The sequence below is a fragment of the Molossus molossus genome, unplaced genomic scaffold, assembly GCF_014108415.1.
Source record: "Molossus molossus isolate mMolMol1 unplaced genomic scaffold, mMolMol1.p scaffold_m16_p_22, whole genome shotgun sequence".
Lineage (NCBI taxonomy): Eukaryota > Metazoa > Chordata > Mammalia > Chiroptera > Molossidae > Molossus > Molossus molossus.
The window spans coordinates 30,281,591-30,300,362 of NW_023425358.1; the positions used below are offsets into that span (position 1 = coordinate 30,281,591).

An 18,772-nucleotide genomic window follows, 5' to 3' on the forward strand; every position below is an offset into this window, starting at 1 on the left:
AATTCATATAGGCATTTTATATTGGAAACCAGTGACTGCTGAGTATCAGAACTCACCAAGAGTCCGCAGACTGATAATTTGCACAATCTTGCGTGTTTAAGTCCACTTCTTCTTCTAGGTCAAGTTTTTGTGCTACTTCCATGAAGCCTGCTGCCCAGTCACAGGGTATTTTCTCCTTTTTCTGCTTTTTCAGTATTTTCTCTTTTGTAACAATGATCACCTTTTACTTTGTGTTGTGGTTACTGGATAATGTCACTGGCTCTTCTATTATTAAAAGCTCCAATTAACATTTTTGGAGTTGAACTTTAAGAGTGCCAAGCAACTTGCTCTCTTTCCCTCATTCATTCATTCATTCATTCATTCATTCATTCAATAAAATGTGACTAAAAGAGACAAGATGTACCTGCCCTTGGGATTTCTAATCTATTCTGGAAAATAGATGTTAATCAAATAATTACACAAAAGCATATTATTACAAATCATTTTAAGTGGTGAGAGCATGGAATAGGAGAAGAACCCTGGGCTGGAGATCAGGGAGGACTGCCCGGAAGAAGTAGTGACACTTGTGATCTCAAACATTAGTACAGATTAACTGGGTCAAGAGGATAGGAAGCAAGGAATTGTGTCCCAGGCAGGAGTGACAGGTGTGAAGACCCAGGGTTATACAGAGCTTGGGACCTTCAGAGAACTGAATAGAGGCCAACAGAGGCTAGATATCCATGAGCCTTTGGAGATATGCTGGGGTGTAGGTCTTCACTCAGAGTCATTGATGGGGTTTATGAAGAGGCATTGAGCCCTGGCCAGTTTGGCTCAGCGGTTAGAGCGTCGGCCTGCGGTCCGGAGAGACCCGGGTTCGGTTCCCGCTAAGGGCACGTACTTCGGTTGCAGTTTGTCCCCGGCCCTGGTTGGTCGTGCGGGTGGCAGCCACTCGATGTGTCCCTTCACGTCGATGTCTCTCTCTCTCTCTCCCTTCCTCTCTCTCCCTCCCACTCTATCTGTACAAAAAATGGAAAAATGTCCTCGGGTGAGGATAAAAAAAAAAAAAAAGAGGCATTGACATCAGATTTGTGATATAAAAGAAGAAAATGTACTCTGACCCTAATGTGGGCTGTGGATTAGAAAATGGCAGAATGGATTTGAGGAGACTAGGAGGGTATGGTAGTAGACCAGATAAGAAACGATGGCTTGATTAGTGTCCTAGCAAAGAAAACAGGAAAAAAGTGGAAACATTCAAAAGATGTTTAGGAAGTAATACTGTAGGATTTGGTAATGGGTTGAATTTGGGGCACTCAGGGAGAGCAGGATGTTAAAGACGATACCCAGGGTTGTGACTTGTATACCTGGACAGACAGATATACAAAGATAGGTAGACTGGAGGAAGACCAGGTCTGAGGAGCAAGTTCATAAATTGAGATTTGAAGTTGTAAAGATCCTTTTGAGATATCCAGGTAAAGATATCAAGTAGACACTTGGGACTTGATAGGCCTGGATTTCAGAGGAAAGAGTAGTGGGCATGTAGACTGTGTCAGGGACACAGAGGAGAGGGGATGGTCACTGAGGAGGAGGAGAGTACTGAGCGAGGGGAGGGCCTGGGAAAGGCTGTCTGAATTCTGCCAAGTCACCACTTTTCAAGAAAGAGTGAGTGGTCAACAAGCATTAAAATGCAGCTGAGCTTTTAAGGTAAGGATGGTCTTGTGTCCATAGTGAGAGCCATTTCTATAGAATGGTGGGAACAGAGGCTAGGCCGGAGAGGTTACATGAATGAAACATGGACCCTGCTTCTGAATAACTCTCAGTCTTATAGGGGAAAAGGTTATATAAACTTCTTAAATTGAACTCTGAAATAATAAAAGTATGTCCAGAGGACAAACATCAGTAGAGTAGGGAATGACAAATGTTTTCTGGTTAGGCCAGGCAAAGAGACATCATGGAAGTGGAGACTCCTAAGGAAGTATTCAAAAGTCATACTTACTTTTATGACTGCTTAGGTTTAAGCAGAGTGCCCTATACTTATCAGACCTTTAATTAATGAATTTATGAATTAAAGAAAGTGCCGTCTTTCCCCTAAAGAAATGTGGATGATTATCTTGGTGATTCCTTTTCATCAGATAGTGGCCTCCAAACAGAAAAGCAGTCTGTGTGGGAGGAATAGTAGTGTCATCTTTGGATATAAAGAATAACACCTTCTATTGCAGGGGAGGTGTGGGTTCCAAATTCAGATGCAAGTACCAGACAGATTGTGTAAATGATGATGCAGGAGACAGATTTGCACAAAAAAGTGCCCTGAATTGTATCTTTCCACAGCACACTTTCTATTTTTTATGCACAGGAATAGGCTTCACAAAGAATTACATCTGCTTTTAATCTGGGTCTCTTGGTCTTTCATTTTCCTATTTCTGGTGAAACCATGGGTGCAAGAAGTACTTTACTATTCTTTTCACTTGTAAGAAAGAAAGAAGCACGAGTTTGAAAATAAAGACAGTGAGCACTGCTTTAGTCTCAGGCAGGCAGCAGAAAGGGGACCATGGAGAACATCTGAAGGGGACAGCTGCTCCTCAGCTCCAGCAAGTAGTGGCTGTGCAGGAGTGTGGGTCTCCCAGTTTGTCAAGAGAAGCTGGTAATCCAGATTTGGGTATGGAATTTTCTGGAGAGATTTACTCCAAAATTAAAAAAAAAAAACTGGGCCACCAATTTGCAAACTGTGTTTGATTTAAGGATATAATTAAAAAATGTCTTAAGAACCCTAAGCACCCTGTGTTTCTGATTTCTTTGGTAGGTGAATCTTAGATTGTCATCCGTTCCCCTTTCCTAATCAGCTAGAAAACTTAAGAGTAAGGAAAGGTCTTCAGGAACCCAGCCGTGCAGATTCATAGCTGATCACCTCAAACTTAGCTCATTTGATTGTTTTGAGACTTTGATGAACATTATGGACCTTCTCTTCTGGAGAAAAATATACATATGTTCATGCATGTATGCATGCACAGTTTTGCATAGAGTTTCAGAAGTTTTTCATATTGTAGCTTAGGAACCCCTCCTAGCAGGGTTCTGAAGCCGTGAATCCCTTCCCTTCCTCTGTGTGCAGGTGGCTTTCAGTGCTGTCATTGCTTCTGCTGTGTTCTCAGTGCCTCTCCCTGCAGGGAAGGTTTTCTTTCTTGTTATGCATTTTGTATTTTGTGAAAATATTTTACAGTAAGAGCATTTTTTAGAGTTTTCAAAAATGTTTAAGTTCCTTTTTCCCACTCATATAATTAAACCATTGATGTTTGTAAATTAAAGTTATACAATCATTAAGAAACATTTGAAGCTCTCTTTTCCTGTGAACAACCTTGGAAACAGGTTTGTATGATTTAAAGTCAGACCTGTCCATCTTTCCACTTTGAAGCAGTTCTACAGTTAATGTCTTTATTTATATAGAGTAACCTATTTTCCGTTGTATTTCCAATAATAAATTACTTATTCCACTTCAGTAGAATAACTTTCCTCCTGACTCCTAAGTCAAGTATTTTAGAGTCTATTAAAAATAGACTCTGCCACCAACAATGTCTTTGTCATGGACTATACCTGAGGTCCAAAGTGGTGGCAAGAAAGAGGAGAGTGCCAGTCTAGTCCTCCTTTATGATCTCTGTTTCTTCCCACTTATTGTCTGTTTCAGTGCTAGACATCAGCATGCTCTCCTCCCAAGATGTGGTCCGTATGCTGTTGTCCCTGCACCCCTTTCTCCAAGACGCCATCCAGAAGAAGCGCACGGGCAGGACCTGGGAGAACATCCAGCACGTGCAGGGACCACTCACCTGGCAGCAGTTCCACAAGATGGCAGGCCGAGGCACCTACGGTACCGTCTCCTCCCTGTCTGCGTGCCTTGGCCGCTTGCTGTTCCACGGAAAGCAGCTTTAGTTACTGTCAAATCCTTGTTTTACTGAGAAAATAGAATCTTTTTCTTGATCACTCTTAAGTTTCATATTCTCTTTGTTTTCCTAAAGTCACTATTGGAGTTAAGCTTTCTAAACGTAGATGGCAGAATCAGAGTCAATGAGGGAAATAATCCCGAGGTGGAGTTTTGTTTGTTTTTTGTTTTTATCCTCACCCGAGGACATGTTTCCATTTTTTGTTCAGATAGAGTGGGAGGGAGAGAGAGAGAGAAACATCTATGTGAAGGGACACATCGAGTGGCTGCCACCCGCACGACCAACCAGGGCCGGGGACAAACTGCAACCGAGGTACGTGCCCTTAGCGGGAACCGAACCCGGGTCTCTCTGGACCGCAGGCCGAGGCTCCAACCGCTGAGCCAAACCGGCCAGTGCCCGAGGTGGAGTTTTTATTAGATTCTCATCTTCTTGACCCTCCTCACATTTGCATTTGGATGAACTTCTGAATTGTTTTTTTCAGCATCCCAGTCCCTGTGGTCAGGATTATGATGCTTATCTTAGAGGTGGTGACCAAGTGCTGCTGGAAAATGGCCTTCAACTTGTTCTGTTCTGCCTTCTGATTGAACCTTTAGCACCATGTTCCGACTCATTTAACTAAGTTCTTCGTCTGGGGCCTTTTATTTATTTTTTAAATAAAATGCCAAGTTGATTTTTTTAGAGAGAGGAAGGGAGAGGGAGCGAGAGATAGAAACATTGATGAGAGAGAACATTGGCTGCCTCCTACATGCCCGTACTGGTGATTGGGCCCACAACCTGGGCATGTGCCTTGACTGGGAAACGAACTGGTGGCCTCCTGGTGCATGGGTCACTGCTCAACCACTGAGCCACACTGGCTGGGCCATCATGGGCCTTTTAATGAGAGGCTTTGGAGAATACTTTTAAGGGTATCATGTCAGTCTTCAATGAAATTTCTGATGCCAGAATGAAGATTAGTGCACCGAGAACTTCTAAATGGTTCAGGTTGTGGGGAAAGACTCAGGCACCTTCTTAAACTGCACTGTTGTTTTAGGTTCAGAAGAGTCTCCTGAGCCGCTGCCCATCCCCACCCTGCTGGTAGGCTATGACAAGGACTTCCTCACCATCTCGCCATTCTCCTTGCCATTTTGGGAGAGGCTGTTGTTGGACCCATATGGGGGCCACCGTGATGTTGCCTATATTGTGGTATGTCCAGAAAATGAGGCCTTGCTCGAAGGAGCCAAAACTTTCTTCAGGGACTTGAGCGCTGTATATGAGGTGAGAAAGATCTGAAAATAGTTTCTATGACATAAATCCTCAGATTATTTCTGGTTATGACTACATTTTAAAGAATAAATATCTTCAAAGTAGATCTCAAAGAAAATGTACAGTTAGTTAGAGGATGAAGGAAAAGTTAAATTGGGGGGTTTTCCTAAAAGTGAATTACTTTCCCATCTTGGCTTTATATTTTACTAGATTTAGAAGACTTTACCAGCCTTACCACACATTTTAAAATCCTGTAGCTGTTTTACCCCAGCTCTGTGCTCAGTGTGAAAGTGTTGCTCCCCAGGGGAAAGGGCTGCGTACACGATGAGCTTTTGGAGCAGGAGGCGCAGCTACTCTTGGTGTGGGAGGGGAGAAGGGAAAGAAAGTTCCTGAAAATGGTAAAAACATTATTTAGCTTGAAAATTTCTAAATCACAACATAAGTTTAATGAATTATGTGCATGTTATGTTTTGTTTAACATCACATTCATCTTAATACTAAAATTTTGGTATAGGTTAATAGTGTAATAACTGTAATAATGTAATAGCCAGGTAGATAATTTTATATATTTAGTATGTAAATTCCTGTTACGTTTGAAAAATTAGAATCGTGTGTCTCTTTGAAGAGGAAGTGTCACATTTCTTCTGCCAAAGGACACATACACTAAGTTATCTGTACATTTTACTTCTGATACCATTGTATTTATCAAGATTAAATCAAATTAGTATTTTCTAAAATTAAATTTATTGGGTTGACATCAGTTAATAAGATTTTATAAAGTGTTTAGGACTGTGACAGGCATATTATAAGTATTACAAATACGGTTGTTAAATAAGATGCAAAGTTGAATTTCAAATATATTACGTAACAGATCATCCACTCTCTATAAACATGAGTACACATGAAGTGTAGACTTATGTGTAACTTACTGTCAATAAGTAAGGAGATGCTAACATATTAGGAAATGGCATCAATTAAACCACTGAAGAAAACCCTTGGATACAGTAATTTCTAAACAGCGTCTGGCCTATGGATACATAATAATATTAAATCATAATTATCCTAACACAGAAAACTTGCCTAAGCAATTTCAAAGCCTAGCCATTCTCTTGAGTGAAGCCTTCACATAAGTTACAAAACAATAAAAGGCTTGCCAGATCTTTTTAGATCTTAATAACTGTACTGGGATTGCACATTTGGCAGTAATACATACCTGCTTAAGATCTTGTAGGGACTTGGTAAGCCTTTAGTTCATCAACTCTAGCAAGGCATAATAATATGGACTCTCCTGCTACTCCTGGAAATGCTAGGCCTTTAGCAAATAATTAAGGAGCTTACTTTTGGGAGGTATACTAATTATCTGCCATTTAGTGTCCTGGAGATTAATAACAGAATTTTGTGCTAAAAAAACCATTTACTTTAAAAAAGTGATCAACACTTCCGTGCCCTCTGCTATTGGTTATATCCAAATATCTGTAACAATCTAACAGATGGCCCATAAAATTTTAATGTTATCTTATGGGAAAACATTGTGAGTGGGGATTACTTAGAGGTTTTGGTGGACATGTGTCTCGGTCAGCCTTAGTAGGTAGGAATCTGGTTAGTTCCTTTTTGACCACTAGCAATCAGGTAGCTCTCAGCAATCTTCCCTTGTGCAGGAGGAATGGGCTAGGGTGCAGAAACATTTTTTTTTCTTCAGAAGAAACATTTATTTTTCTGTCGAGGAACTACTCCATGCTTGGGAGAGGCAGACAGCAATTTCAGGGTATGTAATAATTACCAGATAGGACCAACTTATAATGGACCAGCTTATAATGTTTAGTATGTGGTCATACTAAAAAGAAAAAGGAAAATATTTCCATGTGTATGGTACAGAATGTCTCTCCCTGATGCTGTGTGCTGAACAAAGCAATGGTTCCCATCGAAAGCAGTGATCTTGTTTGTGGTATCAGATGTGTAGACTTGGGCAGCACAAGCCCATCTGCAAAGTGCTACGTGATGGAATCATGCGTGTGGGGAAGACCGTGGCACAGAAGCTGACCGATGAGCTTGTGAGTGAGTGGTTTAACCAGCCGTGGAGCAGCGAGGAGAATGACAATCATTCCAGACTCAAACTTTATGCGCAAGTTTGCCGCCATCACCTAGGTAAATGGGAATTAATTTGGTAAAGTAGAATTTGAGAGATAAAATAGCAACAACTCCTCTCACCCCCCCACCCCCTGCCACCGACCTGTTAGTGTACAACATTATGCTGCTTTTGTCTAATGTTCAGTACTGTATTTATTTAGATCTAGTTTTTGCGATCTAGGTAGTTAAATGCTAACTTTTATGTGCACATACATTCTTTAAAAGCTAAAGTTGCCTTAAAAATTCATACCTAATTTACTCCAGAGTTTGAAAACTTAAGCCACATGAGTTAATGTTAACTGCTTAATTTTAATCCAGATTCCCAAGAGAATCTAAGCAGCTTATAAAGCCCTATATGCATAAGAGCATAATATACCATGATGGCTGTATAATATACATATGGCCTCTCATTTTTCAGTGACAGTGGATAGAATCAGTCTGAAAGAAAAATGTTACAAATGATTAATTTTCTTTCTTTTCAAACAAGGTTCTTTTCAATATTTATAATAAGCAGTTCTATGTTCATTTCTGTGTTTGCAGGATATATAATAAGCATGTGTTTAAGTGTGGAGATAGCATTTCGGGTGTCATAACCAGAGTATTGCAGCCTGGAAGCATAATTTTTAAAAAGTGACCATTCTGAATTTCTGATGGTCTAACACTGCAGAACCTCACTAAAGTCACCTCTCTGCATATATTCTTTCAGCACCTTATTTAGCCACTCTGCAGCTCGATAGCAGCCTGTTGATACCACCTAAATACCAGACCCCACCAGCAGCAGCAGCACAGGGACAAGCTACTCCTGGAAATGCTGGGCCTTTAGCTTCAAATTCAGGGTCAGCAGCTCCCTCTGCTGGCAGTGCATTTAATCCCACCTCTAATGGCAGTTCTGCAAACCCTGCAGCAAGTAGTTCCGCATCTGGTTCCTCTGTGCCACCGGTCTCATCGTCTGCCTCTGCTCCTGCTGTTAACCAGCTAAGCACTACCTCTTCGGCAGGGTTCAGTGGTAGTGTTGGAGGGCAGAACCCCGGCACGGGGGCCAGTTCTGCTGACAGAACACAAGGGAACATAGGCTGTGGTGGAGATTCTGAGCCTGGGCAAAGCTCCTCTCAGCCCTCGCAGGACGGACAGGAAAGGTACGTGACTCTGACTGGGGTGGGTGGCTTCAGCCTGTATTCTTATCTCCTCTTCCTCTACACGCCTCACCTTCAACCTCATGAGTCTCTAAAACCAGTTAAGTGCTCTGTTGTTTTTCTTCCCAAGAGGAAGTAATCGCTATCAATCTACTGATTGATTCAGTGTTAAGAAATTTGAGACTTCTTGTAACTTAACTTATCAACTTATTATTAAATTTATTAGCTTAATAGTAAGCTATTACTAATATAATTGTTATTAAATGAATATAATATATGGATAAAAGTAAGCTATTACTGTTAATATAATAGTATTATAAACCATCTTTGTAGGCTATAGCCACAGGAAAAAAGGAGAGTTGAAAAGAGATCTCCCATTTAGAGGCAGTTACTGTCATTTATATCTATCTTGGCACTGGCTGATTTGGTTTGTCTTTATTTCAGTAATATGACACATGTCAATGTTACATTTAATCTCTAATCATTGCCCAAGGAGTCAGTGTGCTTTAGAATTGATTTTATTTTTATGTAATTTATGTTTAATTTTACATCTCATAAGTGATTTTCTCTGCAGTGTTACAGAGAGGGAGAGAATAGGAATTCCCACGGAGCCCGACTCCGCAGACAGCCATGCCTATCCTCCAGCTGTTGTCATTTACATGGTGGATCCCTTCACCTACACTGCAGAAGAAGATTCCACTTCCGGAAACTTTTGGCTGTTGAGTTTGATGCGCTGCTACACAGAGATGCTGGATAATTTACCTGAGCATATGAGAAATTCTTTCATTCTCCAGGTAAGTATTTGCAAATTTATTTATTTTTCCTTGTTGCTGTTTTTATGAAAGTAAATACAAGTTCATGATTTTTTAAAAATAATTGGAAGTACATAAAAATATAAAAGGAAGAATATTCACCATTGTACCTTTTTGATTCAGCCATCATTATCATTTTGGTGTATTTCTAGCCTTTTTTTGTATGTTTATTTACACAGTTGAGATCACACTTTTAATATAATTTATAGTCCTTTTGTAGTTAATATTATTCATAAATACTTTTCCATGTTATTTAAATATTTTCACAAGCAAAGTTTTTAATGACTGCATATCTTCCATATTTAACCATGCCTATATAGTTAGATACTTAATTTGCTTCCACTTTTTCACTATTATACATAAAGCCATAACAAACATCTTTATGTATAATCTCTTCTCACATTTTAAGTCATTTCTTAAAGTAGATTCCTAGATATAGATTCTGATAAACATTGTCAAGTTTCTTTTCAAAAAGGTTCTACTTATTTACATTTATTTCAGCATGAAAAAACATGCCTATTTTTACCACCCCTCCACCCCCCGACAGCTTGACAGCATAATTGTTTTTAATTTTATAATTGAGTAGGTGAAAACAATGCCTTGGTTGTTTGGGTTTTGTTTTACTGTTACGTTGACTAAAGCTACCAATAGAATTAAAAGACCAAAATTAAAGTTACCAGAATAGGTTGTTAATAGTTTTTTATTGTTTTGAAGGTTGTGTCTCAAGTGATTAGACAATAATTCTAAAGGTGCTATGCACACTGTATGTATATAAATGAGAACTCTGTTTAAAAACAAGTTTTTAAATTTTGGGGCATAGAAACAGTACATTAGGAATTTACCCCTAAAATAGGAACAGGGTTATTTCTAAGTGACAGTGTAACTTAACCAACATAGGGGTACCTCTTCTTAAATTGCTGGTGTACATTTGGAATACATGTCCCTGAAAGGAATTAAGATCGAATTATATTATATTCGGCATTTATATATTTTACAACTAAAGTTCTCACCCCCATTCAAGTGAAAAATTCATGCCATTTAAGTTTTCAACTTTCTTGTTAGCATATCAGATCTGTTTCTAGTGTTGTTTGTGCTTGTCTGTAGATTGTGCCTTGCCAGTCCATGCTGCAGACAATGAAGGATGAGCAAGTCTTCTACATTCAGTACTTGAAGTCCATGGCGTTTTCAGTGTACTGCCAGTGCAGGCGCCCCCTGCCGACGCAGACCCACGTCAAATCCCTCACAGGGTTTGGGCCTGCCGCCAGCATTGAGGTGACTCTCAAGAATCCGGAGGTAGGTAGTTGCAGAGCAGAAATTTGCAAAAGAAGGACTTTTATATTAAAGATGGAAACTAGGAGAATTGTGACTTGGTTGGTCTTCTTCCTTTATTTAAGAGTGTTAGATTTCTTTAATTCTTAAGTTAAAATAGAAGAGATACTCTGAACTTGTAAAATTTTTCAGAAAAGAGGCAAGCAAATTCTTGCTATATTTTGATGTAGGACCTAAGGCAACAATATGCTTATCACTTTTACTTATATCCGACTTTCCTATATACATCTTGTTCTTTATTTTTTTATTATTATTATTTTTTAATCCTCACCTGAGGACATTTTCTTTTTGCATTTATCTTCAGATGGGGGGTGGGGAGAGAGAGAAACATCAATGCAAAAGAGATACATTGACTGGTCACTACCCACACGACCCCAACCAGGGCCGGGGACAAACTGCAACCGAGGTATGTGCCCTTAGTGGGAACCAAACCCGGGTCTCTCTGGACCATGGGCCGATGCTCTAACCGCTGAGCCAAACCGACCAGGGCTTGTTCTTTATTTTTTGAAGCTTATCTGTGTTTTCAATCACTAACTTTCCACCTTCACCAGTTTTTTTCTTGGTCAGCAGTTGTGTGGGTGTTTTATTTCATAAGAGCCCCTCATTTTCCGGTGCACATTGTTACAGGGGGCTGCTTTCTTCTCCTCTTGTCTCAGGGTTCTGTGTACAAATGAATGCCTTTTCTCTCCATCATAGTAAACCTACCTCCCACAGATGTGTGCCTCACGGGGAATTTTAAAACACCAAAGCAAAACTTTTAAACAAAGTTGTACACTGCTTTTGTTTTACTAATCACCTTACTCTAAAGACAGATGCACAGGGCAATGTTTAGGGATTCCATAGCCTTCAGAAATCAGTTTCCACAACTTTATTGCATGGAAGACTACCCATTAATAAAAGCCAAAAAATACCTCTTCATCATAAGAGAACTTAAAAACACCCCAAACTGCTGACTTTACTTGCTAATGAAAGTTTTTTTTTGAAAACTGTATAAAATGCTTATTCCTTCTGTAAGTAAAAACTTGGAAGTGGAGAATGATGCATCTATAGGTAATACTGCATTTGTTGTAACTTGGTTCACGTCAGCTTGTTCCCAAGAGAGGAAGCTGCTTAGCTGACAACCTACATTCTTTCTGGAGTTATATAAAATTTCTATATTTGGCAATTTTAGGTTAGTTTATTCTTTTGAGTTTGAATTTTTCACTTTTCTGAGCAGTTCATCTATTTTCTCTATTAGTTTTTCTAAAATTAAAAAAATAAGTTTGTTTCTACTTTTTTTTTAATGAGTTATTACTTTTCTTTATAAACTTAGTTTTTCACTTCTTGTGGTTATTTTACAGTTCAGATATAGTCATTTCTTATGCTTTGATAAGAAGTTACCACAATTTCAAATGGTGATGAATAGTATTCTGCATCTTCATAGAGAAGAGTAAAGGCTGACTGTTTGCATTGAGATGTCCTGAGGGATGATAGAGCATTTTTATTTTTGTTTCTGTTAATCCTCACCCAAGGATATTTTTCCATTGATTTTTTAGATAGAGCGTAAAGGGGAGGGAAGGGGGGGTGGGGGAGAGAGAGACAGACAGACAGACACATCAGTGGAGAAAGACACATCGATCAGTTGCCTCCCACATGACCCCAAACGGGGCCAGGGATCAAACCTGCAACCCAGGTACGTGCCCTTGACTGGGAATTGAACCCACTACCCTTCAGTCCACAGACTGACACTTTAACCACTGAGCCAAACCAGCTAGGGCCATGATGTAATAACATTTTTAAATATTATAACATTCTGGCAGAAAACCATCAGGAGTTCATGAGATAAAAAGTGAGGCTTAGATGAAAATAAGTGGCAAAAATATGTTTTTCCTCCCTTTTGCTTTGAAACAGGAAAACAGAAATCATTTGACTTCATTAAAAACAAAAGAACTCGCACTGGCTGGTTTGGCTCGGCGGTTAGAACTTTAGCCCGCGGTCCAGAGAGACCTGGGTTCGGTTCCCACTAGGGGCACGTACCTCGGTTGCAGTTTGTCCCTCTCCCTGGTGGGGTTTGTATGGGTGGCAGCCAATTGATGTATCTCTCTCACATCGATGTTTCTCTCTCTCTGTCTGTCTCTCTGTCTCTCTGTCTCTCTGTCTCTCTGTCTCTCTCTCTTTCCCTCTCTCTTTCTTTCTCTCTCTCTCCCTCTTGCTCTATCTGAAGATGAATGCAAAAATGTCCTCGGGTGAGAATAAAAAAAAAAAGAACTAAACATTATGAACAGTTACTGAGGTTTGTACAGTTTTACTTGCATTGAGGAAATGATGGATTGCTAACTGCTGCCTCTCCCTCAGTCTGCAGCTAGAATATCACACTTTCATTCAGGAAACATAGCTGAGTGTCTGTTGCGTGCCAAGCACGGCATTAGGTGATAAGGATGCAGTGGGGAACCAAGTCACCAGGCCCCTGCTTCTAGGAAGTCTAATGCTCTACAGTGGTACAGCCTCTCACAAACATATTTTCACATAAGAAAGAATGTATCTTAGTATTTATCATACAAGTTTTAGAAGAAATCCTATTGTTAGTATCACTTCTCTTTTTCATAGAACATCCAACATCTCAAAAACAGAGTTTGGGAAGAATGTGTTACCTAGTGACTTATCACATGCTCTATTAAATCGCATGTATTTGACCTTTAAACTGTAGTTTCACACAAAACTCTCAGGCAACCTCAACTGGACTCTACAAAAAAAACAAAACAAAACAAAAAAACACATTTATTGAAACATAATTCACATATTATAAAATTCACTCTTTGAAATAGTTTAGTGATTTTTAATTTATTCACAGTTTGTTTGCAACTATCATCACTGTCTAATTTGAGAACATTTCCTCAGTCCAGAGAAGAAACTTTATACCTGTAAGCAATCACTCCTCATTTGCCCTTCCTGCAGCTCCTGGCAATAACTAATCTACTTTCTGTCTCTATGGATTGCTTATTCTGGACATTTATATAAATGGAATAATATAATATGTAATCTTTTATGTCTGACTTTTTCCATTTAGCATAATGTTTAAGGTTCATCCATGTCATAGCATAGAAGTTTCTCGACCCCTGCTGTAGTTTATTAAATATTGAAAAGTATGTAATAGCTGTAAGCAAAGACAATTGAATTTTGTCACAGTTTATCTAAAATATTTGTCTTAGGTAACAGCTATTGCTTTGATTTCTTAAATCTCTCTCTATCACACACACAAGCATATAATATACAAACTGAAAGTACTCAATCATAAATAAAAGTACTGATTGATGAATTTTCACTAAGTAAAAATACCATGTAACAGCATCCAAAAAACCTCTCTCCTCTGGTCTCTTCTTATCAGTCCAGCAGTAATCACTATTCTGATTTATAACAACATAGTTTTGTCTGGGTTTTTACTTTTATATAAGTTAAATCATATAATTTATAATCTTTTGTGTCTGGCTTCTTTTATTCATTGTTGAGATTCATGTTTTTTGTTGGTTTTAGTGTTAGTTTTTTTATTCTCTTTGGTGATAAATATTCTGATTTTGTGACTGTATCACAATGTATCATCCATCTTGATGAGTATTTAGGTTATTTTCCACTTGCAGTTAATATGATTAACACTGTTGCAAACAATACTTAATGTTTTCTGTCTTTTTTATTTCAGACTTTCTGGTGGGTGTGTAGTGGTGTTTCATTGTGGTTTTAATTTCCACTTTTCTGATGACTAATGAAGTTGGGCCAATTTACTTTCTAAAATAGTAATTTCTTTTAATAAGGAAGTATTGGCTTTGTTGGGTACCCTAGCTTATATCATTTAAACAATTTTTTTGTTACTTGTGTTATCATTGCTCTATGTATATATAAAGAGTGCTGTGGGGGGCACTGTATTATCATTATTCCCTGTTGGTTTCATTCAGTGCTGTTCTGGGTTTTGTTGTAAACATGCAGTTGAGTGGCTTTGTGTTGATATTGATTTTGATTTTGATTTCAGCGGCCCAGCCCAATCCAGCTTTACTCCCCTCCTTTTATATTGGCCCCAATCAAAGACAAGCAGACAGAGCTGGGAGAGACGTTTGGTGAAGCGAGCCAGAAATACAATGTGCTCTTTGTGGGCTATTGTCTGTCTCACGATCAGCGCTGGCTTTTGGCTTCCTGCACTGACCTCCATGGGGAGTTACTAGAAACCTGTATTGTAAATATTGCTTTACCAAACAGGTAAGGAGCCTTGGTGTTTGTGATGCATGTAAATTGATGCTGTGCTTTTCCTTAGATAGACATCTTTTTAATTTTTCTATCTAAATGCAGTGGATCCTGTGTGAGTGTGATTTTTGGAATTTTCTTGGTTCTAAGTGATAACTTTGCTATATATGGGGACCTTTCCCCATTTTTTTCTTTTTTAGATCACGGAGGAGTAAAGTATCTGCACGTAAAATTGGACTGCAGAAGTTATGGGAATGGTGCATAGGTATTGTCCAAATGACATCCCTACCCTGGAGAGTTGTTATCGGGCGACTTGGGCGTCTTGGCCATGGGGAGCTTAAAGGTGAGAAATTCTTGAAGCAGTATACACAAGGCAAAGAAAAAAGGCTGGGCTAATATCATTAACTGAGCTGAGGGAGGAAATTATACAGTTAGTATTTAGAATAAAGTTTAAGCCCTGGCCGGTTTGGCTCAATGGTTGGAGTGTTGGCCCACAGACCGAAGGGTCGAGGGATTGATTCCCGGTCAAGGGCATCTTCCTGGTTTGCAGGTTCAATCCCCATGGTCATGTGGGAGGTATCCAATTAATGTGCTGTCTCACATAGATGTCTTTGTCTGTCTGTCTGTCTGTCTCTCTCTCTCTCTCCTCCCCTCCCCTCTTTCCTTCCTCCCTCCTACTCTATCTAAAATTCAATGGAAAAATATCCTCAGGTGAGGATTAACATAAAAATAATAAATAAATAAATAAGTTCAACATATGCATATAGATGGGAGAAGTTCTTTTCTAAGGTCTGCACAAAAGCAGAACAGGTGGCTTTGTGCATATAAGTATATTAGAGCAGAATAAGCAAACTTTCTTAATAAAGGGCCAGGGTATAACAGCAGTAATATAATTATGTTACATAATATAATTATTAGGGTATAACAGCAGTTATACAAATATTATGTAATATGTATTGAATGAGTGTTCTCTGAAGAATCTATTGTACATAACAATTTTTAGTAATAAGTTATATTGTAGACCAATAGAAAATATTACCCTTTTCATTTTTAAAGATTATCATACTTATAATGAATCTGGTATCAGTAGCCTGGAGGTCTAATACATTAGGGCATTCGTCATTTCGTTTCTGTCAGAATTCCTATCTTCTCTCCTAGTATGTCTTCTAGTTAATCTTATTTCTTAAAGGTTTTGAGCTACTCTTAACCCTTGGGAAAAGTTAGAATGTAATAGAAAAGAAGAAGAAGAGGGGATCAAAATGTAGCCTAGTAGTCTAGTCACTGGTGTTTTGGAAAATTATTAAGGCCATTACCTTCCCTTGTATGATTTGTTAGCTGGGGCACCCTCCCCTTGTCTCTGAGAGGGGAAGAATGTAAGTGTGACTGAGGACTTTGTAAAAAGATGGAGAGAAAATATACTTCTAAGGAATGAAAACACAGAGAAGAGCCTAGTGTACAAGAAATCATTTTACTGACCTACAGTTTCTTCCTTCAGGGATCTGAGGTCTACACACACTGCATTTCTGTGGGACAGTGTCAGATATGAGACTGCAGATTTCAGAGTCAGCTTTGTGAATTTCTGTTCTTTATTACCAGAGTGTTTGTGATAAATATGCTTATACCATTTTTTTCCTACTTATTTGGTTTTAAGTACAAAACTCACATCAATTTGATTTTTCGGTAGTTTTTAAAAATATCTCTTTGGCCCAGATGGTGTGGCTCAGTGGATTGAGCATCGTCTTATGGACTGAAAGGTCCTGGTTTGATTCCCGGTCAGGGCACATACCCAGGTTGTGGGCTCGATCCTCAGTGAGGGGCATAGGAGGCAGCCAATTGATGTTTCTCTCTCACATCATTGTTTCTATCTCTCCCTTCCTCTCTCTCTAGAAAATCAATAAAAACATTTAAAAATACCTCTTTGGCCCTGGCTGTTTTGCTTAGTGGTTAGAACATCAGCCTGTGGACCGAAGGGTATCAGGTTCGATTCCTGGTCAAGGGCATGTACCTTGGTTGCAGGTTCAATCCCCAGACCTGGTCAGGGTTGTGTGGGAGGCAACCAGTCCATGTGTCTCACATCGATGCCCCCCCCCCCCCCCCCCCCCCGGTCCATTCTACTCTATGTAAAAAAAAAAAAATCAATGGAAAAATATCCTCAAATGAGGATTAACCAAAAATAAATAAATATAAATAAAAATACCTCTTTGTGTTTCTGGCCACTTTTATTTCAGCCACTTCAGTTTGAGGTGCATTAGGAATATGAAATATGAAAAACATTTTCCTTTCACCATCTCCTTAAGGAGAGACAGCTTGTTTGAGAATTTGTAGAGCTAGAGAAACCTGCAGGAGTGGCATTTCATCAGTGGGATGTGACATGAAGGCTGTGCTGTGGCAGGAGTGTGACATGCTTCACGTGTGTCAGGGAGGTCAAGAGAGAGGACTGAGTACTTTTTTTTTTAAGAACTTTTTTTTTGGTATGTGCCCCTAGTGGGAAGTGAACCCGGGACTCTCTGGTCCGCAGGCTGATGCTCCAACCGCTGAGCCAAACCAGCCAGGGCAAGACTGAGTACTTTTAATTCCCAGAGTTATGTAACCCATGACAGCTTTCTGAGTAGACATAATGCCTTTGTTTGGGGGCAATAAACAAATATTAGGAAGAAAATGTGTGCTTGCTTTTTAATCTGCATGATTTGGAGCACTTTACTCACACCCATTGTTTACTAGTGCTTTCGGACTTTCTGAGAAAGGTTTCCCTTTGTTTCTGCTGCTGCTTACCTCTCATGGAAACAACCCGGCTACAGCAAGCAGTAAGCAAAACCGAGGCTAGCCCAGTGGTACTCCCCTCTGAAGAAAAGTGCTGCCAGGGCTGAGAAAGGGTAGACAGGCTGGCAGCATCACCAGAGTGTCTGAAGTGTGTGAATCACCTGGGTCTGTGCTGGACTCGCACAGGTCATTTCAGACACGACTAGTCTACAAAATAGTAGGCCTTTGTTTCTTTGCTACGAGGTGTAATAAAGGTTAAGTAACATGTTCTTTGTAGCAAGGAGGGGACCTGGGTAAAGCCACTTTCCCAGTCCTGGAAATTCACTTACCAGGCAAAACTGGTAAAACACTCAAACCTCATAGCAATATGAATTTCTAAAGACTATGTATGATTGTGGTATTTGGTTTCAGATTGGAGTATCCTCCTTGGAGAATGTTCACTACAGACAATCAGTAAACGGCTCAAGGACATGTGCCGGATGTGTGGAATTTCTGCCGCAGACTCTCCTTCTATCCTTAGTGCCTGCCTGGTTGCCATGGAGCCCCAGGGGTCCTTTGTAGTGATGCCAGGTAAATCTCTTCTTGTCGGTTTCATTAATGAGGTATCACATTTGTTCGTCCATTCAAACTTAAGTCCACAGACAAGTGTAGAATATATCTTTATTTTTTATTTTTATAAGAGGAAATTGCACTTAGCGCTCAAAAATGGAAATCATTTGGTCTTTTCCAAGGGGAGTAGTTTGTGATTTTCTTATCTTTGTTGACCATAGCTTGAAGAGAGCCTGCATTCTGGATGTGATTGCGAGGTCTTAGAGTCATGGCTAATTACTGTTGCCTAATCCCAATTTGTTGTTGTTATCATGATCACCCTTTAAAAACGACTAACATACACACCAGCATGATATATATTTGAATGTCCTTTTGAAGATAGATGTTTGACAGAGTCTGTAAGCAGCCTCAGAGAGCATATTTAGAGTCTCCCTTATGTAGTTGAGGATGCAGGATGAGGCACATGGGGTGGAGCCTTTAGTATAGTCCATGGACCACAGTAATTTCTCAGTAAATACCAGGATGTGGATAGCCAAAACATTATGGCCATAGAGTTTTTTTAAAAAGTTAGCAACTAAGCTATTTTATAATTTTAGGACAAAGCAATTTTATACTTTTAAAACTGTTCTTACCACCCAGATATTGCTTTGATCAAATGAAAAACTCTGTCCATGCACTGCCTATGAAAGTAAATAGTGTTGTGGTG

At 39.4% G+C, this 18,772-nt stretch overlaps 1 protein-coding gene across 8 annotated transcripts in view; it reads left to right on the forward strand.

Moving 5' to 3' along the window:
• The window catches only part of MED13L (mediator complex subunit 13L), a 284,126-nt gene that overhangs the window by 254,415 nt on the left and 10,939 nt on the right, over nucleotides 1-18,772 (forward strand). For all 8 annotated transcript variants that reach the window (XM_036276858.1, XM_036276859.1, XM_036276860.1 and 5 more), the window contains 9 exons: nucleotides 3,653-3,832; nucleotides 4,936-5,159; nucleotides 7,100-7,292; nucleotides 7,981-8,410; nucleotides 8,982-9,201; nucleotides 10,324-10,512; nucleotides 14,549-14,772; nucleotides 14,958-15,100; nucleotides 17,929-18,087. In XM_036276858.1, the coding sequence (XP_036132751.1) occupies nucleotides 3,653-3,832; nucleotides 4,936-5,159; nucleotides 7,100-7,292; nucleotides 7,981-8,410; nucleotides 8,982-9,201; nucleotides 10,324-10,512; nucleotides 14,549-14,772; nucleotides 14,958-15,100; nucleotides 17,929-18,087 (1,962 nt within the window). The remainder of the gene's footprint in view (nucleotides 1-3,652; nucleotides 3,833-4,935; nucleotides 5,160-7,099; nucleotides 7,293-7,980; nucleotides 8,411-8,981; nucleotides 9,202-10,323; nucleotides 10,513-14,548; nucleotides 14,773-14,957; nucleotides 15,101-17,928; nucleotides 18,088-18,772) is intronic.